Here is a 22,387-nt window from a genome sequence, read left to right on the forward strand (position 1 = left end):
CCGGGTCGCGGATGGCGGTTGCGTAGCTGGGGTTAGATGGGGGTTCTTGCTCCTCGTTCTTCTTTTGCGGGGGGTGTTGGGGATGGGGGGGTGGGGGGAGGGTGGGAGCGGTAAGGGTGGGAGGATGGGAGGGGGAGGGGGAGGGGAAGGGTCCGCCGTTGGGTTGGGTGTTGCGGAAGCTGCCGAGGTCGAGGCACACGAACTTGGTGATGCCCCAGTCCCAGCGGGGGAGCAGGTAGTGTTGGTAGCGCCAGAATTGGGCGCAGAGGCAGAGGTTTTGGCTGGTTGGTGGGTAGGTCTGTGTGTCAGCTGTGGTGTTTCTTCACTCGCTGGGGGGAGGGGGAATCTCGGGAGGAGGTGACGTGCCAGATCATGGGCTGTTCGACCTCTTTGCGACTCAGCACTTTGAGGAATTCCTCGCAGATCACCCTGGAGGATGCTTTACTAGCAGTGCCCTCGATAACTGGCTCGTTGATAGCGTCACCCATGGTGATTGTGTGATTTAGGTAGCTGCTTTCTTGATATGCTGCATCTTAGCTGCCCAACCGCGAGCTTAGCGGCGGATCGATGGGTAAATATACCGCAAGGTTTGAGCAGTGGTTGTGAGATGCCACCTACGCCTTGTCATCAAGGGCAGCCTTCTGTTTCACCGTCTTATGAATTGTATAACTAGATCACTGGCTAGTATCCTGCTGAGGGCGAGCACATTGCTGTTCAAATTCCCTTTGTACTAAGGGTTCCTTTCTCAACCCAATCTTTTTTTCCTCGCCCTCTTTTTTGTTTATTTGTCCCCCATCTCACTATCCGTTTCAATAAGATCCACCAATTCCTGACACCACGTCGCCTCGACCCCGAGCCGAGGAAACTCAACCGGATTGAACCATTCTCCGAGCTCCCTTCCGGCCACGTCAACAGCCCTCCAATCCCGTGTGATATACCTCCGTGGCCTGTTTCAAGTTTGAGCTGGCTGCCCAGGTCGGTATAACCCTCAGGGTGTATGTCGTTATAGCCTCGCCGCCCAGAACTGTTGCCAGAATATCCAGCGGTGTCTCGCCTGAGGGCAGGCTGGGCTGGCTCCACCATGCCCCGTGCTTCAGTAGACGGCCTACGCATTCGACAAGGTAGGTCCTTCGTTACGACGACACAGACGCATTCGTTTGTCAGGCCACTACTCCTCCGGTGGGTGGCGTTCCGGGGTATTGCATGTGCGTTGATGAAGGTCTTCATCAAGTAATGCAGGGGCGACACCTGACTGATGACGCCATTCCCAATCTCTACCTCCGTACAGAGCCTCGAGATTAGTGCGCTGACGTCGACTGGGTAGTGTTGGGGAATGACTAAGGTTTCCTAGATATCGTCCGGTTGTGGCGGCGCTGACTTCATGAGTATTATTACTCTGAGCGGGAAAATCCCAACTCTGCCCTTGGAGCAGCGATGAGTGTTCGCCATAGCGTCTTCCGGTGACAATGTATGACAGAGACGTCTGTTGTAAAAGCTCCTGCAAAACCAGTTTATTCCGAGAGGTTTGGCCTCCCGTCACATGGGCCAACCGATGTGTTCCAACACCCATGAGACAACGTGCTTGTTGATGTCCTTTTTCGCGAGGCGGTAATTGCTCCCCTCGGGGTGACCGTTGAGCCCTATGCACCACCTAGACCCCTTCATAATAAGGTCTGCTGATTGTTTCTCAGCTGATATTGCATGGTGTGGAGGTGGGTTTTGTGGATCTGTTCAAGATGTTCGACTGTATCTTGTATATCGATACGTGTATAAAATACAGAAACATTACCTTACGCCTGGCGTTCTTACCCATGATCGAACTGGCATGAACCATGCACGTATTTTTACCCCGGTACGAATATTGAATCACTCATTCCAAGGTACAGCTCCGACGACCCGCCTCCTTGCCATCCCAGTTTCACCAAGAATTCTCCTGTCGGGGAAATCCCCCGATTTCCCAAGTTCAGCTCAATCTCCCCTAAAAGTGAAAGAAAAATAGGAGGAGGAAAAACCCAGCCATTAAAACCATGTCAATACAAACCAGCCCCGGCATCCCACTCTCCCACGCGCCCGACGGAACGGGGTACAAGCTCCTGGAGCTGCCGCCCGAGCTGTTGGAACTGCTCGAAAGCCCCGACCCACCCACGTACGTCCACCATCCCAAGCCATCACCCCACCCCCACCCCCTCCTCCCAGTCAAGCAACCCCCGGGGCATGGCAGCAGCACCTCACACTCACACTCACACTCGCACTCACACTAACCCCCACCGCAGCAGGAACGCCCTCCACCCCTCACCCACAGCCGCCCTCCTTAGGACGAAGTCCAAGACCTACTCGCTCCGCCAAAAGAACACCTCCAACGCCCTCATCCTGCTCGCACCCACCGCCACCACCACCACAGGCGACGACGGCACGTCATCATCGCCAACAGCAGCAGTAGTAGTAGGGGGCCTGAGCACGATCGCCACCGTGCACGACACGACAGAGCTCGTGCCCGAGGACGAGGCCGCGGCGGCGCCGGCGGCGAAGGCGAGGGGGAAGTGGCATGAGAAGTTTGGGCGGAGCCGTTGAGGGTTTTGTTGACGGACGGCCGGGGTACCTAGTATCTTGTTTGTGGTTTTCATGGGAGGTTCGGTTTGAGAGATGGTTGGGTAGTGAGTGAGAAAGGCGGGTGGGCGGGTAGGTGGGTGGAATGCGTATGGAATGGGGGGGGGGGGGGAAAGGTCGGATTTCTGCTGGTCCGGGCCATCGATCGAGTTACCACACACAAGCACTAGAATCAACAGAAGAGAATGATGAACCGGGCATATACTTGCTTGGTAGTGTCTGAATGATGAGACTGTGTCGGTTTGTAAAAGTCATGCTGCCGCCTCCCAACCCACCTCCCTACCTAAGCAGGCCCCAATGTATATTATATAAATGCAAACGCTGTAAAGTACCCCAGCCCGCCCCGCGCCATCCCCCCCCACCCCCCCGGCCAAAGAAAGCAGACTAATTTAGAGGGATACCACTGGGAAAGAATGTCCTGAAGATGCACGCCTCCTTATGTCCTGTTAAACCAGAGCACCCGCCCCAGACCAAAAACAAACGCCGTGTTGTGCTTTTCCCACTGCCCAGCAACCCAAACGTCCGCCCAAGTTGAGTGCTCTTTCCTTCGCCAGCTAGTGTAAGGCCGTAAAGATGGCGGCCTTCTCGCAAGTGGAGTGCTTCATCCGAAGACTGGCCTTACTCTTTTCTGCCGTCCAGTTCCTATGCTTGTTAGCGAGAAATCGATGTAGAAATACCCCCCCAAACTCCCGCGTATAATTCCCTGCTCCTATCCATGCTGAGAATGTTACCGTCACCAAGGCTCCACCGTACAGACAATCTGGTGACCGATCGCGACGGTAACAAACCTCCCCCAAAGCCCTAGTGCATTATTGCCGCCTTTTTCCACGTGGAATAATGAGGAGCGGCGGGTCTTGGATTTCTGGCACCACAGAGTCCCGTTCAATTGGAGTTGGAAAACCCCGCATGTTCAGGCCTGGGAAGCCCTCAATATTCGGGGCGGCAAGGTTCGCGTTCTCGGCCGCAACTCCTTCCCGAAACTGTGACCCCCGAGCCCCTGTCCCGTGGTTGGCGCCGGCTCCTTGTTGTGGATTGGGCCGGTGGCCAGGTTGAGGAGCCTGACCCCGAGCCTGTATGGCCGCATCTGGGCGCCAGGGAGATCCGAGATAGATGCCGAACGGGTTCTTGGCGTCAGCGTTAATCAGCGGTTTATTATAAGGGTCAGCAAACGGGTCGTGGTTAAGATAGTTAGCGGAGAGGTTGTTGCGGGGGTCAGCGGACAGGTTACACTTCCTAACAGTACCTCCAGGCTGGATAACGGTTTGCCCGACTCCGGCATCCCTTGCCCCTGCAACTAAAGCATTATGGCGCAAAGACCCGAGGCCGCCGTTCACGTAAGGCTGACCCGGAAAACCTGGGGCAGCAGAAGCAACTCGGGCTGTGGGGGTGACGGGGGCAGCAAGCCCAGCAGAGTCAACACGAGCGGCCGGAGCAACGGAAACCGCCGGGGCAGCAGGAGCGGCCGGAGCAGCAGTAGCCGGCGGAGCAGATCGTGGGGTGGGTACACCAGGAGTCTGCGCCAAGGGGGTGAAGTCTATCATATTATAGGGCGGGTACTGGAAGACCTGAGGGTGGTCGACCCGGCCTACTGGCTCCTGTCGAGCGTGTGGTGGCTGCGCTGGTGCCGCCGGAGGTGTCTGTATCAGTATTCTCCCGCGCGCGTCCGCTTGTGCTTTCAACTTTTGCAGCTGTTGCTCAAACTCAGCAAGTTGTCTGATCCTGGGGCGCGCGTCGATGTATGCTGCTGGGGGAAGTACTCGGTTCGCTACCAAGGCCAGTAAGCTAAACTGTGCTAGTCCAGAGCAAGGCCGGTGACGGCGAGAGATTTTTACACACCGAAAACAACTGGGAGCCGCCCCGGTACCACCACGCCCAAATTTTGACGCTGATGAGCCCGCTGTGGTGTCGGGCGGGCCCCCCCGCGTCGCACATCGTCCTCCTTGACTTTCTCCGAGAAGTTAATATCCAGTAATTCTTCCCCTACATCGGGATTCTGCTCGACGACTTGCTGTCGGGCCCGCGCCTCAGCAGCATGGACTTCGTTTTGGTGGCGGACCTCGACGCTGTCATACAAGGGACAGTTGCCTTTCTTGCCCCCTCTGCCTATGTCGTCGAAGTGATCGTAATCACACCTTTTGGAGCAGACGTAGCACTGCACGTTGCCACATCCGCCCCGGGTGCACGTCATTTTGTTGCAGCCATGTTCCTTGATGAAGGGAGTGCCGCCTATCCATCGGTATTCAGTCAGCATCGATTAGAAAGGAGGGAAAGTAGGGACCTACATTTGTTGCACTTGCGAATCAAGGCAGCAGACATTGCCTCCTCGATTGTACGCCGAGCCGAATGCCCGCGCTCCTTCGCAATTTCCTCGCAAGTCTTGGGTATATGGGTCTCCTGTCGGCACAAGCGGCAACTGACCAAGTTGCACTCCGGATTCTCGCACCGAAACTCCTTGTTTTCCTCGACTGGAGGATACTCGGCCGCATACGGACAGAATGGACAACTTTCTAGATTCTCGATTCCAGCCAATCGAAGAACCTCCTCCTGCTCAATCTGCTCCAGGGCGTTGGTCAGCTTGTCATCCAAGAAGAGCTCTTTCTGGTCCCTAGAAAAAGTCGCGTCGCAGCCGTCTACCGACATGCAGCCAAGGCGGTATTTGGAAAGCCCGACCAAATGCTCGGCCATTTGCTTGGCGCATGAGCGACAGAACCAATGTGTTGTGTCTCCGGCACAGTGAACCATGCTGTTGAGAGCCAGCTCCTCGTAGCAACAACCGCATTCAGCAACTGACCCTTCGGCCTTGGCGCGCCGGAAGTTCTCTTCCTCCTCTTGAACCTTCTGCCTCTGCTCGGCTTCCTTGGATTCGCGCGCCTCGGCCTCCTCCGTACAAAAGGCACGGGCTGCATCGAATGCCGCTAGAGCATCAATTTCTGCTTGATGAACCACGCCGCGCCGCAAATCCTCCTCTGCGTGAGGGCGCTTGGAGCTGATTCTTTTATGTTTCATGGCGTTTCCCTCTGCACTCCAAGAAGCCTTGTCAAGAAGAAGGTATGTCGCATAAAGCTGGTAGTTGTTCGCTTTCAGAGCGCTTTCGATGTCTTCGGCATACCGCTGGTGAAAAGCAACTTTGAGGAGTGCTTTCCTGCCCACGGGTTAGGCTATGCGAGAGGATAGGAGGGTCGGGAGATCCTGGCAACCCGAGGGTCTAGGATGACAAGGCCTATGCCAAGTGACTTACGCCTTCTTGATGTAAAGCTTTTGGTATGTAGGTTCTTTATCAACGAGCCGTGGATCCTCATGGTTAAATTTCCGGCGCTTGACCTCCTCCTTCTCCTTCTCCTCGACCCTTTCTGGACGCTTTTGTTTCAGTGAAACCCGCTTTGGATACGGCTCGCCCTTTTCAAGGTCGTCCAGGAGGCGAGTGACAATGCTTTGGGAGTTCCAATGATGTTGCTGCATTTGGGTCTTGAGGTAGCCTGGGCAAATATCTGGGAAACAGCTCAAAACGTCCTCCTCGCATTTTGACATCCCCTCATTTTGGGCTGCTGGCCCTAAGCTTGACCGAAGGACGGCAGGCATTTGCAGTGATGGTTCCCTTCTCGAAAAGTTAGCATGTGGAGTCGCATAAACTTTGTCATAGGGGTGGATGGCCGGCAAGTTGGTATTGTTCTCCGAGACTCGAGCAGTAAGGATCTCCGTGGTAGGAATGTGGCGTGAGAGAACAGGCGTTCCTGAGCAAAACAATCGAGAACGTGCCGACGGAACCCCCGTGGAACTCCAGAGGTAACCCAAACCGTCCAGATAACTTCAAAAACTGAAGAACAAGCGCCTGTAGCAAGGACGTGAAACTTGATGACGGCTTCTGACCGAGGGAAGCGACTGAGATCCCCGGAAGGTTCACGATGACGGTGTACCCATGCCGGTGCACCCAAAAACACCCGATTTGTGACAGCGTATAAGGATGTATGGTTGAGGGATGAACGGAAACACTTACGGTAGACCCTGAAGATTGCTGCCGTCCAGGTTATGGTTTAGGTCACCGTTTAGGGCGGCGTCAAGATCTGCCTCGAGGTAGTCGATTAAGTTTGGTTGGGCGGCCAAAGGTGGAGGAGAGTGTGGGGGAGGAGACGGCGAGTCAGAACTGATTACGATCACATCTCGGGGTGCCATTGTAAGAACGGCTCGAATGAGAAGAAAGGGTGGCAGAGAGGATGGGAACGGGCGGGATGACGAGTTAATAAGTCGTGCGTTGGTGAGTCGCGAGTCAGTCGTGGGTTGGGTGGTGCTGCTGGGCGATGATCAAGGGCGCCGACCGAAACATTTAATACAACTCGAGATTGCTGCAAATGCTGGATGCTGGATGCGAGCTAGTTGGAAGTGGGGAAGGAGAAGGGGAAGCGCCACGGCCGTAACAAAGTGTGAATCTTCAATTATTTGAACAGGGACAGGACCAAGTGAGGTTGACTTAGCAACAGCTCAAAAGCGAAAGCCAGCCCGGAAGACCGAGGCCTGATGAAGAGTTACTGAGCAAAACCTATGAACAGACGGGTCGCCCAAATCGCTGCCTTGGGCCTTTTGGCACCAGGCTCGAGTCATGACACGTGCCGATTCGATTTTGCTTGTTGGAGACGGACTTGATTGACGACAACCGAGCCGCTGGCTGAGTGGCCACGGCCTTTGATGTTGGGAGGAAGGAGCTCTTGCGCTTGTCCTCTCTCCAATTCCAATAGTGCACGGACCTCCCATCAGGGATGAAAGGCCTGAATGGGGAATTGTCGTACAAGCAGTTGTAATTACAGAAACCTCAGCTGTCAGCTGTTCAACGCCGTGGTTTCACTCATCCCACTCAGCTCAACGAGCTCAGTAACAATCACAGTAACATACAAACGCCGCTGCGTCGTCATCAGATCTGTGCACTTGCCCCTATACAAGGAAGAGGACATCATCGCCACCCCCTGCCATGGGAACAAACCGATTACCCTCAACCGACGGATACAATAGAACAGGACACAACCCTGAGCCTTTGTTGTCGGCGACCAGCAGTCATGCCTCTTGCTCCTTTTACTGAGGTACATGGTTCTATAACGCACTTCATTTTTCTGCTCTCCAAATGGAGGGAGTAATCTACCCCAACAACCTCAGTCCCTCATAGACCCGAGTCAGCTTCCTCATCACCCTCTCCCCCCTCTTCCTCCTCTCTCCTCAGAACATTGGGCCGGCGACTTTTGCGACCAGGCGCGTATGTTTTAGCTTTAGCAGCCGTCTCGGGCTTCGGCTTCGTGCGTGGGACTGGCTTGGCTGGCCCAGCTACCGGCTTATGCGCGGCCTCCCCATGGTCAACCTCGAGCACTCCCATGTCGTCCTCCCCGTCTTCCTCCTCGTCGACGACAGGAAAGAACCCCGAGGTCAGGTTAGCCGCCCGCTCCTCCTCCTCTTCGTACCCCTCTGGTAAAAAACCCCCCGCCATGTCCTCGTCTTCTCCCGACCCAGGAGTGGCATCCATCTCCTCCCGATCTCTCTGAACCTGCCCACTGTTCCCTCGTCCAAAAACATCCACGTCCTCTCCCACCTGTCCATAGTCCTGTCTGATCCTATCCACGATTCGCAGTCCCATAACGAACCTCCTCCACATCCCCAGCGCGACCTTCCGCCTCTTTTCGTCCTCTTTTCTCTTCTTCTCCTCCTCATCCTTGGCCAATAGCTCCATCAACTGGTCATGATGCTCCTCTGCGATAACTACCCCCTGAATAACCGGTACAGCCATGCGGTGGCCAAACTCAAAGTCCACCACCGCCTCAGCAAAGTCGATCCCCATCTTTTTGGCCACGCGCATCGCGCCGCGGAAGGGCACGTGCAAGGCACCCTCGGGGCACATGTGCTCGGCAAACAGGTCGATGTTGCCATACTCGTTCTTGGGGATGACGCCGTTCTCGATGGGCGGCGGAATGATCCAGTCGGTTTGGTCGAAGCCGTACAGGCCCTGGAGCACCTTCTCGCCGGTGGCGGCCTCGGCCTCGGCAATCTCGCGGCGGCGGTTGGTCGTTGCCGCCCGGTAAGGGACACGCTTGAGGGGCTGCTCGCCCGATTTCGGCGCCCGGCCCTGCTTGTGCCAGGTTTCGGCGCTCTTTACCTGGACAACGTCCGCCCGTGCGTACACGGGCTCTTCTTCGGCGGCCTTGCCCTTGTTTTTAAAGGTCTTGACTGGCTGGGCGCCCGGGAGCAAGGCTTCTTCGCGCTTGAGGTGTCGTGCAAGAACAAAGTCCTTGGATTGTTTATAGTATTGGAGGGTTTCTTCGCCTTCTTTAACTTCTTTCTTCTCGGGTTTTGCGGGTTTCAAGTCCGCGGCGTCCTCGTCATCGTCGACTTCGGTAATTGGGTGCTTCCGATCGCCTCGGGCGTAGCCGTTCATGACGGATCTAAACCAGTCGAACTGGTCGTACCGCTTGACTTTGCCATGGCGATTGTAGACCGGTACTTTCTCAATAGAAATGCGCATTCCCTTGGTTCGGCCCGGTAGCATTTGCCGCTTGAGGTAGCGCACCGTCACATCCTTGGGCCGTGCCATCTTGCGAGTGCCCGACAGCGTAAGCCATGACCTGCTTGGGCCTTGTCGGCTTTGCCACCACGAGGCTCAAGCGACTCGACGAGTTCTCGATTTGTGGCAATTACAGCCTTGACGATCGGGTCGATGACGAGATATTTGTTCGTCACCGGTGACAACACCTCGGTCCAGTAATGAGGAAACTCCAGGTCGGCATCGTAAATCTTTCCCCTCTTCTGTGGTGCTTGCGGAATATGAATGGCCAAGTCGTCGTCACTGTCGTCAACCGCCAGCTCAGAATCGGACGGATCTTCTAGCTGCGCTTTAGTTTGTCGCTTTGAACCACGACTCTGGGCGGTACTCCTCACGGTCTTCGTCGCATCGGCCCGCGTAGTATCTAACTTTCGTTGAGCAGGTTCCTTTTTGGGAGTATGACCGTAGCTGAAGCCTTCCTTCTCAGGATCCGCTTCTTCCAGTTTGTTCCACCCGAAACCCAACGGCTGGATGTTGGCAACCAAGCGAGCTTCCAAGCCCAGCGCCCTGAGTAACCCGGTGAAGAGTTGGGCTCCGACGTCCCGGCTGCCGGTGCATTCCTGCGCGCACAGCCGGAACTCATCAATATCCCGGACCCGTTCCCCGAATCTCTCCTGGTCATGTTCATCGCTCTGAAAAGCCTTCGTCAGACGGTCAAGCCTCTCCAAGGACATGTACCCCCACTTTCGTAACCCAGGAGCGGTGATGCGAAACCGCTGTTTCCACCAAGCGGCGAGATACTTCATCAGTCTGAACAAAGGATCGCCATGGCTCATGTCCACAGCGCCTTTTTCAAGACGTTCCGATGCCGCGGACCAGTCCCGGCCCTTTCGCGCTGGGCCCTTCCCTTTGCCCTTTGGGTTCTTGTGCGGCTTGCCACTTTGAGGCGCCTCTTCCCGCACCTCCAACCCGCTGTTGTTCCTCCAACGGTCCACCTCGGCCCATAACCTCGGCGGGAGATGAGACAACAGAATGCCTTGAACTGTCGGATCGCATAGCCAGGAGTTTCGGAGAGCGTTATGCCACATCAAAAACTGAACATGCGCACAATGCGTGGCAAACCGTATCTTCCGCTCCAACTTTGACGGACCCTTCTTCCCCAATGCATTCGCCAAGGATATCCTGGTGTCCCTGATCAATGTTAATTCGAGATCGCCGGTAGGGATCGGAACATTCGTAAACGCCGCTTGCGGAGTCTCGACATCTTCGAATTGGATATCCTCATCGTCTTCGTCGTCTTCGTCGTCATCGTCCACCTCGTCAACCGCCGCCTGGGTTTTCCGTCGCTTGGCGGATGGGGCATCCTCGAAGTCGGCATCGGATAGTGACGTCAAAGAGCTTTCGTCGTCATCACTATCCTCTATTTCCAAATTCGATGACGCATTCCGTGTCGATGACTGCGGGGTTGAGCCCGCATCGAGGTCATCGAAGAGCGTCGACTTGCGCGGTGGCACGGCGATATTCTTTTGCCCGCTCTTCTGCTTTATTTTAATCTCATTTTCAAGGGGAGGGGTACTATTTCGTAGTCGTTTGCGCGGCACATGAGGAGGCATTTCGGCTTCGAACTGTTACGCAGTGGCGAGGCATGTTGAACGACGTGGAAGGTCGGCGGCAGATGCCGTGATGGCGAAGGCGATCAGTCGATTGCCAGGATCACCAAACCAAAGCTCCGGTTCACGGGCGCGTTGAACTATCAGACCCTAACCCAGCTTGCCTCGTGCCCAAGCCGCCAAGCCGCTAGGTGGATGATCGGCGCCATGCGCCCCTTGCCCCGCCGATCCCCGCCAAGCTGTCGGGTGCCTTCGAGATCGTTCCAGTGACCGCAGCCCCAGAGTCGCAGGCAGCCAGATCTCGTCGTCCACCTCGACTCGCTTGGTCAGCGCCTCACCCATTACACACAGAGACAATTTGTGGCGACAACAGTTCGATTGCGCAATCCGCTGCCACCTAGCCGCTCTTCATCACTCTTTAATTGGAGCGGCGACCGACCACCTCCCGCAACCATGGGCTCCTCCGACCCCCCCAACGCAGACGAGACCTCCTACGTCAAAATGTCCTCCGCCGCCGTCGACAGCCGCGGGACCGACGCGGCCCTGATCGGCTCACACTGCCAATACAGCTACTGCAACCAACTCGATTTCCTCCCGTTCCAATGCCAGTCCTGCAACAAGACCTTTTGCCTCGACCACCGCACCGAAGACGGCCACGCATGCACCAACCCAGGCGCATGGGCAGCACGCAAGCGCGAGGCTGAGCTCGCCAAACACTCAGCAGGCGAAGGCCGACGCATGCGCGACCTCGTCTCCCAAAAACCTTGCGCCGACGACGGCTGCAAGACGACGATCGGAACGGCGCTGGTGCCGGGAGTGCACTGCGGCAACTGCAACCGCGACTACTGCCTCAAGCACCGGCTACGCGAAGACCACGCATGCAGCAGCAAGACACCGATCGGGGCACGGGCGGCGAGCGCAGCGCAGGCGGCCGCCGTCGCGGACGGGGCTAAGAGCGCCCTCGAGCGGTTCCGCCTCTGGGGCCAGGCCAAGAAGGAGCAGGCCAAGGTCACGTTCTCGTCACCGAGCGCGAAACCCAAGGTCGCGCAGATGATTGCGGTCAATAACCTGAAGAAAACAGCCAAGGGCGACGCGAAGATTGCGCCCGAGAAGCGCGTGTATCTGTATGTGGAGGCCGAGGCGGCTACGGCCAAGGCGAAGCTCCCCAAGGGCGAGTTCTTTTACTCGCAGGACTGGGTTGTGGGCAAGATGCTGGATGCTGCGGCGCGGAGCTTGCAGGTTCAGAATATCAACAACCAATCTAATTCGGAGGAAGACAAGTTGCGGGTGTTCCACGTCGAAGGGGGGCGGATGTTGGATTTTAGCGAGAAGCTTGGGAAGGTGTTACAAAGTGGCAACACGGTTGTCTTGCTAAGGGGCGTTGGGCCACCACCGGATTTGATTGAAACCTGATTAGGGCAAGGAAGGGCGTTCCATCTTCGCATGGTTTAGCATAGCATTTGGGTTGGTAACGGCGTTCAGGGACAGATACCGGGCCAGGCGGCGGTCATGTCATGTGGGGATGTAACCGAGGACACCAATATGTTTTTTGATAATACAGCGTAGATTCATCGAAAAATTGTACACCATAACACCGAAAACCGTAACGCCCCCGAGCCGTTGACCATCGTAGAGCTGAGAGAAAATAACCAACCCAATACCGTCCCCAACCACCGCACCTCACTCCTTCTTCTCCTTAGGCCGCTCGCTCAACTGCCTCTCCCTCCCAATAAGCAGCGCATCCCCCACAGCCTGGTGACCACCATACGCCTCAAACCCCTTATGGAACGCCCACTCGACCGCGTTCTCGACCGGTTTATCGAAAATACTCGGCAGGAACGGCACGACGGCCAGCCCGAGCCCAATGGGCGCCCACGTGCGCACCCGCACATTCTTCACATCCTTCATCGCCCGCCCGCTGTACCGCACCACACTGTGGATGGTAAACGCCGGCAGACCCATACTCGCCAGGCTCTGGAAGATGCCTCGCTGCAGCATCACGGTGCGGTAATCGTCCAGCGGCGCGACCGCGCCCGCGCCCGCGCCCAACGCAGGCGCCGCCGTCTCCTTAACAGCAGCAGCAGTGGGCGGCGGAGTCGCCTCCTCGAGCCCCAGGATCTTTTGCTGGCGCGCGGTGAGCTCGAGGCGCGGGTTGAGGGCGCGCTGGTTGTGCAGGAAGGCCTTGTAGCCCTCGTAGCTGACGTCGCCGAGGATGTAGGCCCACGAGACGCCGTAGGCGCCGCGCACGAGCCACGGGTGCGCGACGGGCCGGAACGACTCGCCAATGTCGGAGGTGTAGGCCACGTAGCGGTGCGCCGAGAGGAGGATGGTTCGGAAGCGGGCCGCGTAGGCGGCGTAGCGCACGTTGGAGTCGGTCGAGGGCGGGGCGCTGTTGCGGTTTGTCATAGGGGTCGGTTAGGGGGATGGTTGGTTGCGGGCGGCGTGTGGGGGTGTGGAAACGGGGAGGGGTGAAGGAAACGGGGAGGGGTGAAGAGACGTACTAGCCGTCGACGAGCTCGTCGAAGAAGTTGTCTTCGTGGTCTTCCTTGTCCATGATCTTCTGGAGCTTGGGGTTCAGCTTCTGCTTGTCGGGAAGCTTGCTAGGGTCAAACTCGGCGGCGGCCTTCTTCACGTCCTTTGTCGCGCTCTCGGGCTCATTCTGGGAAGTGGATGAGCCCACAGGCTTGTCCGCGCTGCTACTCCAAGGCCACATTTTGCAATTTTGTGATGATAAAAAAAAGGTGCGTCGGTGTTTGTGCTTTGCTGCTTTGCGAAGGCCAGTCACGATAACACCCCACCAAGGGTCGGGTCTGCGCGTCGATCGGGAACAATCGGAAGGAATCTGTAGCCCTGCGTCAAGATTTTTGTGACGAAGGAAAAACCACTGGCCTAACTCTACAGATAATTTGACAATCTTCAGGCGAGAGCCTTGTCGGAAGATGTCCTCGACTGGAGCTGATCGATTTCGAGATTCACCGCGAGACGTTCGTGACGTAGTCTGGCTCTTTGTTCCCCACTGCCTGCAATCGGCCGGGATGTCTTGGTGTGGAGCCCGGCGCCGAAGCCCAGCCTGGTCCGTGCCCACCCGTCCCGGCATTCTGGCAAAATTTCGGGTGCTCAGGAACGGAGGTTGACGACCTGCGACCTTTTCACGTTTTGCTCGCCATACATCGCATCCTCCGTATTACTCCCGACAGGACTCCCACCACCACATCACCAAGCTCGTTCTCCGACCTGACGCCAAAATGGTCCAAACCTACAAGCTCTTCGGCGCCAATGTCGGCTCGCACTACGTCAGTTTCCCCAATTGAAGCGCCCTTTCCGCTCCCCCGAGAAGCTCCGACCCGTCTCCTCCGGGATCCATTGAGGTGCAAAGGCTGACGTTACGGGTGTTGCAGCTGGCGATGGGTGTCCTGGGTACATTGTTCGTGGGATCATACGCCGCTATGGGTGGCAGCAAGGCCAAGCCCGCGACTCCCCCGATCAACGCTTCCAGCTCCGACGAGGCCGACTTCATCAAGTGCGCCCATATACCCCCGGCCGTCCATATGGTTATTTCTCTGACATGATAGTAGGAAATTCATGGACCAGGCGGAGGCGGATGAGAAGAAGTCGACTCCTGCAAAGCATTAACCTGGATGTGATGGGTGATCGGTCGAGGCGTGGGGAGGGCCTTCTGGTCCGTGTACAGTGTAAAGCGGGAGTTCAATAGGAGCACGATTGCTTGGACCACAACCTCTTCGAGACAAATGCACAACAGATTCAGAGATATGCGCTGCACAAACGCCGCAGATACCCTGTGTGCGGGGACTTGCTGAGCGGACGCTGCATCTCCATGCTGGTGAGGTAAAAGTGAACAAAATAGTTACCTTCCTGATAGACAAGGTTCTCCGGGATGGTTCGGTTTCCAGCGTGCACAGATGACGCGCAGTTCACGCGACATATGATGTCACTACATCACAATACGAAAAGCGCAATTCGTCTGATCACTCAAGGCATTCCACCAGCACTCCTCATCAGCCCTTGAGAATTGTCCTTTCTGTGATATACGTCACGAGGTAAGAGACTAACAGGCCGAGAAGGTGATTAGGCAGCTCCATGTCGGGGCTTATAGTCAAACCCACCCATCACGTTGAACCCACCTCCTAATCAACCTTCTTTTCCATCTCTCTTCAGCCTTCGTGTCCGCACCTTTCTCAACTTTCCCTCCGACCATCGCCACAAATCCTAGGGGCTTAGCTCTCCCGCAAAGCAATCATATTGCACCAATCTGCACTCGAACATGGACGCACTGCACTGGGATACGTTTGAGCTTGAACACGAACCTTGGGACAGCGACGTTTCCATCCGAGCTCAAAAGCTCATCCAAACATGCCCTTGCAACCCATATCAACCGCGTTGTCTTCGATGCAGGTTTGCCCAACTTTTATTGCCACGTACCGGTCAAAACCTAGGCGATGTACCGAAGTCGCCACTCGAATTGGTCTGCTCTCCGAACCGCCGCGCTTCGCCCCACCGAATGGACATGGAAGCCTTCCTAGAACAGTATTTTGGGGACTGGGATGAATATAACGAATTCGAAGCCGAAGCTTCGGCCTCCAAGGAGCTTGACGCTATAGCCAAAGCGCTTGATGATATAGCCAAAGCGCTTGACAATAAGCTTGACAATGAACTTTACAATGAACTTGACACGGAACTTGGCATTAGAATAACGGATAGGGAATTTCAGATGACGGCTGCTCTGTCCTTTCACTCGCCGGCGCTGCAGCTCCTATGGGCCCCGAGATTTACATCGCGTCGCGAGCGAGGTTTACAAGGGTTGGGAGCAGATCGCATCGTAGTTGGGGACACTTACGGAAGAGGGGTAGGCCATGCACTTGGGGTTTGGGCTAACTGCGAACATCCCTCTATTTGGATCTTGATTTGGTACTGGATCCGTCGGCAGAGAGAAAAGCTGGTTGCGTACTTCAGTCAAGGCAGCCCAGGAAATACCTAGGTACCTTACCTGTAACTGAGGCAGGCAAGCTCCGCAACCTCTAACGCTCCTGGGGTCAACTCTGCCTTGCAGTTATTGTATCCGGCGGCAATGCCTGCCTTTTCAAAGAAGCACACACTTACCACTGATTGTTTGCTCATGGTACAACAGCGAGAACCACATCAACCTTAACGAGTTCCTTCCGGATGCCCACCTTGATCCGTTTCGTTTTAGGGAAGGCGAGCGTCTTGTTCATGGTGTATAATGATTTCTTGACTTCGCTCCCTTTCCTCCACTTTTTCCTCTTCCCCGTATTCAGACGAAACCAGCCCCCCCGCCCCCATCCCAGCGTTCGTCTATACTTATTATATAATGTTAGACTCTATTTTTTCTGTTCCCCTCTTGCTCGGTCGGGCGGGATCGATGCCTTTGCGGACCGCGCCTTCAACGGCGCAAAAGACTGGCTGGTGGCGGAGTGGCCGCATCAAACTGTCCGTGGGACTTGACTTGAAGGCAGTGTAAGTGTGATTTTGTTGTGCCGCTCCCTCAGCCTAGTCCTTGATGCTCTATACCATTCCCCTGCCCCACGATCTCTTTCCTGTTGATTCTATCGTAGCCCCAACTAACTAAGACCTTTATTTTGCAGCCTAGTCGCGATGGCCACTCGGACAGCTAAGCTGCTCACTCCCACCGTCTTCAAGCTGTTGAAGCGCGTCCTGCCGGCGACACCTTCGTCGGTTTTCCAGCGGATGAAAGGGAAATCTTGAGCTCTTGAGCCTCTTCGACAACCCCGGTACCGGCACGGCGGTCCAGCCGGGGGCTCATCTTCCGCTCTATCAACCTCTCGTCTCCGCCGGAATGCCGCGCCAAACTAAGTATCACAGTGCTGGCTAGTACGATATCTATCCACAGATCGCCACTAACCCGCTCAATGGAACCCTAGTCAATCTCTGAAAAGCGGCATCACACCAGCATGTGAGCCTGCCTCTGCTCTGTCCCAACCCCCACGCCTACCTACCCCCTGTCACTCAGTCGCGTCTCTGTGCACAAAGCTAGGCCCGAAAGATCGTTTATCACATACGAGGATGTGCAATCCAGGTATTTGCTCGACGAGTTCTAGTTAGTGCCTCCATCGATGTGCACTTTTTGTCATTGACACGTCCACCCCCGGGATTGACGATACCGACTTTCGCTGCTTGGATCGTACCACAACACGTCAACGAACGCCTCCACTCTTCGACAACACGGGCACATCTTCCGCTCTACGTGGTGGCATCTTGGATCGGGGGTGGCCCATCTTCCGCTTTTTCGGCGGGGCATCTTGCATCGGTGGCGGCCCATCTCTCACCCTACGTGGTGACGTCTTGATCGCTGGCTGGCGATTTTTCGCGCATCAAGTTCCGGTTAACTGTCCTCTCAACACACAAAGCTTTCTTCTCCGGGGCGGGGGATCCATGTTCGATTCGAGGGCGCCAGTTGGCGAATATATCGCCGAACGACTCTCTTCTTTTCATCATCTTTCTTTTATTCATCCTTCTTATCTTCGTCTCAGGTGATGACACCGATCCTATATTCGCATCGAGCATCATGCAACCATCGATGTCGCAATGCCTCCGAGGAGGCTGATATACAGGTAAGGTCCCTTCGCTTGCACATCGACCCCTGTTGAGCACTACTAACCTAAGCATGAACATAGCACCACGATCTTGCCTATGGCATATAGACTGGATTGGTACACGACGGCTAGGAGACAACCGAGCCATATATCGGACGATTAAGCTCAGGGGACGGCAATAATGTTGGTCGGTTGAAACCGTGGTATCTGGAAAGGGATCCCCAAGAGCAACGGTGCCTAACTCAGTAAAATACAATAATTACGACATGTGGAAAAGACTTACGGTGGCCGGCCAAATCCTCTGCCAATTCGGTGCGCTATCGAAGTATTTTCTCGGCTGCCTTGATCCGCCGTACGTAAGCTGTAACCGGAGGACTGTATACCTACCTACCTACTACCTAAAGAGGTCTCTTGGAGCCTACACCAGAGGTTGAAATTGCGACCAAGTCATAGTCTATTGACTGAAGGTCCCGGTTCCTTTCCTGTTTTACAACTCATAATTACACAGCTGGCTGACAACATTGACTTTTGATACAACGGTCTTTTCACATTTACATGAGACGGCATAATTCATCAATTTCTACAACTTTGAAACTTGATCACTTGGCCATGACCAACCAGTGACCTTAGAGTTTCATTGTCCATACCATGTTATCTGCGTTCGGTTCAGTCAAGCATGTGCTTTGCCTTTTCATACCGCCTTATTGCTATGATACTAGAGGTCTTAAACCGGCAAGCGGAAAGACACAGAAACCGTCAGCTGAAGTTCAACATCCCTTTGACGCTTCCTGCAGAATTCCATCTCGTGGTCTATGTTACGTTCCGTATCAACCTCTAGAATTGAGGAGGGTCCCGACTTCCGACTAAATACAACGGCGCCCTGACGCGCGGAACTCAAAATTGCAAAATCATGACCCACTCTCCCTCTGGTCAGAGGACCTGGGGTGTTCTCCCCAGTTCAATGTTAAGCTCCATCGTAACGCCCCTGTCAATGTCTAGGTATGTAAAGCTCACTACCAAGATCCATCTTAACGTCCCTATCAACAACGTCCATCCCAACGTCTGTTAGCAAACCCATGCTCGGACGAAGCGACGGCGGTTGAGTCATCGCCGATCGAGTCACCATCAACCGAGCCGGCATCCCAGCCACTAGATCCCAACCCAACCACACCAGACGAAACAGGACCACGACCACCAGAACCAGCGTAAGCATCACCATCACCAGCAACACCAGAGACAAAACCGCCACGGGCTCCCAAGCCGAGAGCACTAGCGCCAGCCACAGCAGCAGCAGAACAAGTGCCCGAAACAGGTCCAGCAACAACCCCACTACCACCCCCAACTCCCGCAGCAGCCCCACCCTGGCGGGGGAAGAAGAGACGATCCAAGACACCGCCCGAGCAGGCGCAAGGCAAAGCCGATGCGGGTGGCCGCCTGACGGAGCACGTCGCGGCTGGGGCTCGGCATGACGTTGGCGAGGGCCTGCTCCATGTCGACGACCTCTCTGGGCGATGTCGGCCATCAGGCGCTGCGCTCGGGTGCCCTCCACTTGCCTGGTGGCGGTTAAAGTGGGTGCAGCGTTAGAGGGCAGGGAGACGACACTGGAGTAGGTTACTGGGTGGAGTGATGGGGGGTTGGTTGGGGCGGTGGGGGGGGTGTTTCTGTTGGTAGGGGGTTTGTTAGCTGTTTGGGCGATTAGGTGTGCTTGGTTTGTGTTGGGGCGGAGGGGAGAGAGGAGATAGGTCGGAGTGGTGGATTTGCCATGGCGTTGAGCCTTCCCGGAAGGCCAAGGCGAGTAGGGGTGGGCTTGCTGGTATCTGGTTATCCGTTTGGGAGAAGCGAGCTTCTCCAACTTACCAACTTGGAAGGTTTGAAGATACCAGCGCTTCCTTACCTCTTCGCGCGCCGGCTGGCTGTTGCGGCCGTTCATGATGCCTCGCTCGATGTATGCTATTGGTTTGATTGTATTTAGACTGAAGGAGACTTTGGGTCTTGGTGATTGTTAAAAAAGAAGCGAGTGGTTTGAGTGTGTTGGATGGTGTTTTAAGGTGGGAAAAGTCGGCGACGGGAACAAGGAGGCGAAGAGGGAAAAGGAAGAGACGAAGTTCAGGTTTCGGAGGCCGGGAGGCGAGAAACCGTGAACCAGCCAGGAGGGCCGGTCTGTGCCCTAGAGCAGAGCAACAGAGAAACGGAGTTATATTAGCCGTGGAAATCAGACCATGGATGTTACGTCTTCTTTGGACGACTATGTGTTGGCAGTCAAAAAGGAGTGTTGTAAGGTGTTGGGATAAACACTACGAGAGAGCTACAGGAAAGCACTCGGATTGTAATGTTAGGATGCGGTGATGGGAACGCTCACGAAAACTAGGCCTCTTACTTCAACCGTGTAACCACCAAACGACCCAAACATGGATACATGTTTCATGCACCTTGGGGCTATTATTAATTTGACACATCCGCATTTACAACCATGATTTGGTTGCTTAGGCTAGGTAGGACTCATGAAGTTGCATGTTGTGTATTCAAAGACACACGGGATAAGAGCATGCGGCCAAAGCAATCACAAGTATGTGACCTTTCCTTGTGCTGTTTCAGTGCTTCCCTCAACGAGGTGTCGCGAAGGCTGTTTCGTACTGAAAAGGATGATTGTAATGCCCCTGGATTGGTGGAACTGGGGGTTGGCGAGATGTGAAACCTACTCTAAGTACCTAGGTAGTCGGTCCATTGAGTTTGGCAGACGATGGCAAGTAAAGTACTGAGCGGGTACGAGGTTAGGAGAACTTGGATGTTTCTTACTCCGGGCGATGAGACAGACCATTTCTAACTTACCACCAGAGGTTGCACATAATGAACCACATTTGACGAGTATTGGTTATTGTATATTAACTAGGGAAACATAAAGTCCCAGTTGCTGCATCAGAAATATGGAGCCGTTATATACAACCAGGTCAGCCGTAAGTAAGACCAACTTGAACGTGGCCTACACCTGTGAAAGGCCGGATGGAGCCAGATGAGAGTTGAAGAGTTCTGATAAGCAGGGTAGCAGTAGTCTTTAGTTTGAAATACATTTCTAACTGATGATACAAGATAGGTAAGTTTAGATGTTACTAGACAATCCCCTTTGGTACATAGGTAGTTAACCAAATTCAGGAGAACTAATATATGTCTTAAAAGAGCTTTAGATGGAGGTCGGCAAAGGCTCAAGGGATGCATGTTAGACTAGGGTTAGGGTAACACACACAGGCGCCGTGCCGCCTCAAAGTCGTCAAGGATAAGAGGGCCCCCACCTGGTAACTTCTCATAAACACGGCTGACTATGTCGATAAATAGAGTATTTATGAATAAACAACGCAAATAGCTTTGCAGCTCGATCCGCGGTCGGGCGTTAACATACTGTGTACACAAACGCGTTGGGATAATCACGTGGGTGACTTCCAGGTGCTGAGTGGATTATTTGGGGTAACTTTCCACCTTCCCCCAACCCCCACACTTCACACAGCAAGGGGATCGAGCGGAACGTGGGCAGTGGGGCTCCGATTTCGGCAATAGCTCTCGGGCTGCACTTATCCGCGCGCTTCAACACGCGAAGTCGCGCAAAGTTGAGTGAGGTGCTGTCTTTCTGAGCTGATGTTGGAGCTTGATTTATCAGCGGCTAACAACCCGCAGGAGCTATCCCTCATTACCTTTACCCAATAGTGGGAAGCATAATGGAAACGCGAATTCATGTTCAATAACCAACCCCTCCTTGCCCCGAGCCATCCCTTCCTCAACTAGCCGCTCTGTTCGACTTTCTCCATTCTCGGTTTCTCGTCGCCGGGCTTGGCACCGTTGTATCGGCGGAGCCATCTTCCACGACCGCCGCTCATACCCGGCAGCTATAACTACGGCACCGTCCCGGTCCCCGCCCTACAAACCACTGACGGTTGAAGCGTTCAAAAGTCAACAAGATGAAAGATAGCGGAGTGGGTGGCTTAGAAGCGCCCAGAGCTCCTCCCCGGCTCCAATTCGATGCAGTCAAGCCGTCACACTTGGCGGCAGCAGCAGCATCAGCGGCAGCACCCCGGGCTCTTCCGTCACCAGTGATCGGTACGGAGGCCAAGGCGGGCAGTGACACAACCACAAAATGGAACACCAAAAACCTGGGCCTTCGGCTCGGTGCCGACTTTCTCGGCGCCGCCTCAGCCGCCGCGCTCGTGGCCCCAATAATATCCATCATCGACCGGTAAGCAAGAGCAAGCCCACTTACACCCATCACATCCATCTAACCGCCCCTCCCCAGCTCCATAATGGAAAACGCCTCCGGCCGCCGCCCGCTCGTCGACTCCCTCAAAGCCTCTTTCCAAACCCTGCTCCGCACCCCTCACCGCATCATCCTCTCCAAGCCCTTCGCCCTCATCTTCACCCTCTACGGCGGCACCTACCTCACCGCCAACACGCTCGACACCGCCACCTCCACCAGGCACTCCCTCCCCGCCAACCACGTCACGTCGGGCACCGCCAAATTCGCCGCCTCCTCCGCCGCCAACATCGGCCTGTGCATCTACAAAGACCAAGTCTTCGTGCGGCTCTTCGGGCCCCCCGGCATCGCCCCGCGACCCGTGACCCTTCCCAGCTACATGCTCTTCGCGGCGCGCGACTGCCTGACCATCTTCGCGTCGTTCAACGTGCCGCCGCTGCTGGGGCCCGCGCTGTCGCGCCGGGTGGGCGACGAGGTGCAGCGCTACGTGTCGGGCCAGACGATGGCGCAGTCCGCGGCGCCGGCTGTGGTGCAGCTCGCGAGCACGCCGGTGCATCTGTGGGGGCTGGATATTTATAATCGGCCCGGGGTGGGCGGGTGGCGGGAGAGGTGGGCTGTCGTTGAAGCAAGAATTGGGGCGGTGAGCACGGCGGCAAGGATATGTAGGATCGTGCCGGCTTTTGGGGTGGGGTGGGGGTGGTGAAATTATAAGGTGCGGAAGGGGGTTGATGAGAAGCTGTGTGATGGGCATGGTGGCGCTGCGTGAGTATTTTTTTTGTGGTGTTGTGTGTAGTCTGTCTGTTTCTCTTGCTGGTGGCTTTTCGCGGGG

The 22,387-nt window shown here is 55.4% G+C and overlaps 10 protein-coding genes across 10 annotated transcripts in view; 5 read left to right on the top strand and 5 right to left on the bottom strand.

Moving 5' to 3' along the window:
- Positions 1 to 488, bottom strand: part of CHGG_04167 (uncharacterized protein) — a gene marked incomplete at both ends in the record, with an annotated part of 1,369 nt that extends 881 nt beyond the window's left edge. The window contains 2 exons of the mRNA XM_001223380.1: positions 204 to 281; positions 363 to 488. Coding sequence (XP_001223381.1) covers positions 204 to 281; positions 363 to 488 — 204 coding nt within the window. The remainder of the gene's footprint in view (positions 1 to 203; positions 282 to 362) is intronic.
- A 1,539-nt stretch (positions 489 to 2,027) lies between these two features.
- Positions 2,028 to 2,571, top strand: CHGG_04168 (uncharacterized protein; the record flags this gene model as incomplete). The annotated part of the gene is made up of 2 exons (XM_001223381.1): positions 2,028 to 2,146; positions 2,274 to 2,571. The coding sequence occupies 2 exons, from the start codon at positions 2,028 to 2,030 to the stop codon at positions 2,569 to 2,571; spliced, it is 417 nt and encodes a 138-aa protein (XP_001223382.1).
- Positions 2,572 to 3,416: 845 nt separating this feature from the next.
- Positions 3,417 to 6,777, bottom strand: CHGG_04169 (uncharacterized protein; the record flags this gene model as incomplete). Its single annotated transcript, XM_001223382.1, has 6 exons — positions 3,417 to 4,372; positions 4,444 to 4,670; positions 4,740 to 4,833; positions 4,890 to 5,749; positions 5,846 to 6,202; positions 6,602 to 6,777. 6 exons carry the CDS (start codon positions 6,775 to 6,777, stop codon positions 3,417 to 3,419), a joined length of 2,670 nt encoding a protein of 889 aa, XP_001223383.1.
- A 976-nt stretch (positions 6,778 to 7,753) lies between these two features.
- Positions 7,754 to 10,734, bottom strand: CHGG_04170 (uncharacterized protein; the record flags this gene model as incomplete). Its single annotated transcript, XM_001223383.1, has 2 exons — positions 7,754 to 9,054; positions 9,231 to 10,734. The coding sequence occupies 2 exons, from the start codon at positions 10,732 to 10,734 to the stop codon at positions 7,754 to 7,756; spliced, it is 2,805 nt and encodes a 934-aa protein (XP_001223384.1).
- A 450-nt stretch (positions 10,735 to 11,184) lies between these two features.
- Positions 11,185 to 12,144, top strand: CHGG_04171 (uncharacterized protein; the record flags this gene model as incomplete). The annotated part of the gene is made up of 1 exon (XM_001223384.1): positions 11,185 to 12,144. The coding sequence occupies one exon, from the start codon at positions 11,185 to 11,187 to the stop codon at positions 12,142 to 12,144; it is 960 nt and encodes a 319-aa protein (XP_001223385.1).
- A 296-nt stretch (positions 12,145 to 12,440) lies between these two features.
- On the bottom strand, positions 12,441 to 13,444 carry CHGG_04172 (uncharacterized protein; the record flags this gene model as incomplete). Its single annotated transcript, XM_001223385.1, has 3 exons — positions 12,441 to 12,559; positions 12,690 to 13,120; positions 13,233 to 13,444. The coding sequence occupies 3 exons, from the start codon at positions 13,442 to 13,444 to the stop codon at positions 12,441 to 12,443; spliced, it is 762 nt and encodes a 253-aa protein (XP_001223386.1).
- Positions 13,445 to 13,976: 532 nt separating this feature from the next.
- CHGG_04173 (uncharacterized protein) lies at positions 13,977 to 14,300 on the top strand (the record flags this gene model as incomplete). Its single annotated transcript, XM_001223386.1, has 2 exons — positions 13,977 to 14,024; positions 14,130 to 14,300. The coding sequence occupies 2 exons, from the start codon at positions 13,977 to 13,979 to the stop codon at positions 14,298 to 14,300; spliced, it is 219 nt and encodes a 72-aa protein (XP_001223387.1).
- A 1,829-nt stretch (positions 14,301 to 16,129) lies between these two features.
- On the top strand, positions 16,130 to 16,473 carry CHGG_04174 (uncharacterized protein; the record flags this gene model as incomplete). Its single annotated transcript, XM_001223387.1, has 2 exons — positions 16,130 to 16,224; positions 16,353 to 16,473. The coding sequence occupies 2 exons, from the start codon at positions 16,130 to 16,132 to the stop codon at positions 16,471 to 16,473; spliced, it is 216 nt and encodes a 71-aa protein (XP_001223388.1).
- A 1,888-nt stretch (positions 16,474 to 18,361) lies between these two features.
- CHGG_04175 (uncharacterized protein) lies at positions 18,362 to 19,251 on the bottom strand (the record flags this gene model as incomplete). The annotated part of the gene is made up of 2 exons (XM_001223388.1): positions 18,362 to 18,874; positions 19,216 to 19,251. The coding sequence occupies 2 exons, from the start codon at positions 19,249 to 19,251 to the stop codon at positions 18,362 to 18,364; spliced, it is 549 nt and encodes a 182-aa protein (XP_001223389.1).
- A 2,017-nt stretch (positions 19,252 to 21,268) lies between these two features.
- Positions 21,269 to 22,261, top strand: CHGG_04176 (uncharacterized protein; the record flags this gene model as incomplete). Its single annotated transcript, XM_001223389.1, has 2 exons — positions 21,269 to 21,543; positions 21,601 to 22,261. 2 exons carry the CDS (start codon positions 21,269 to 21,271, stop codon positions 22,259 to 22,261), a joined length of 936 nt encoding a protein of 311 aa, XP_001223390.1.
- Positions 22,262 to 22,387: the final 126 nt, after the last annotated feature.

The sequence above is a fragment of the Chaetomium globosum genome, genomic scaffold (assembly GCF_000143365.1).
Source record: "Chaetomium globosum CBS 148.51 scaffold_4 genomic scaffold, whole genome shotgun sequence".
NCBI classification, from domain to species: Eukaryota; Fungi; Ascomycota; class Sordariomycetes; order Sordariales; family Chaetomiaceae; genus Chaetomium; species Chaetomium globosum.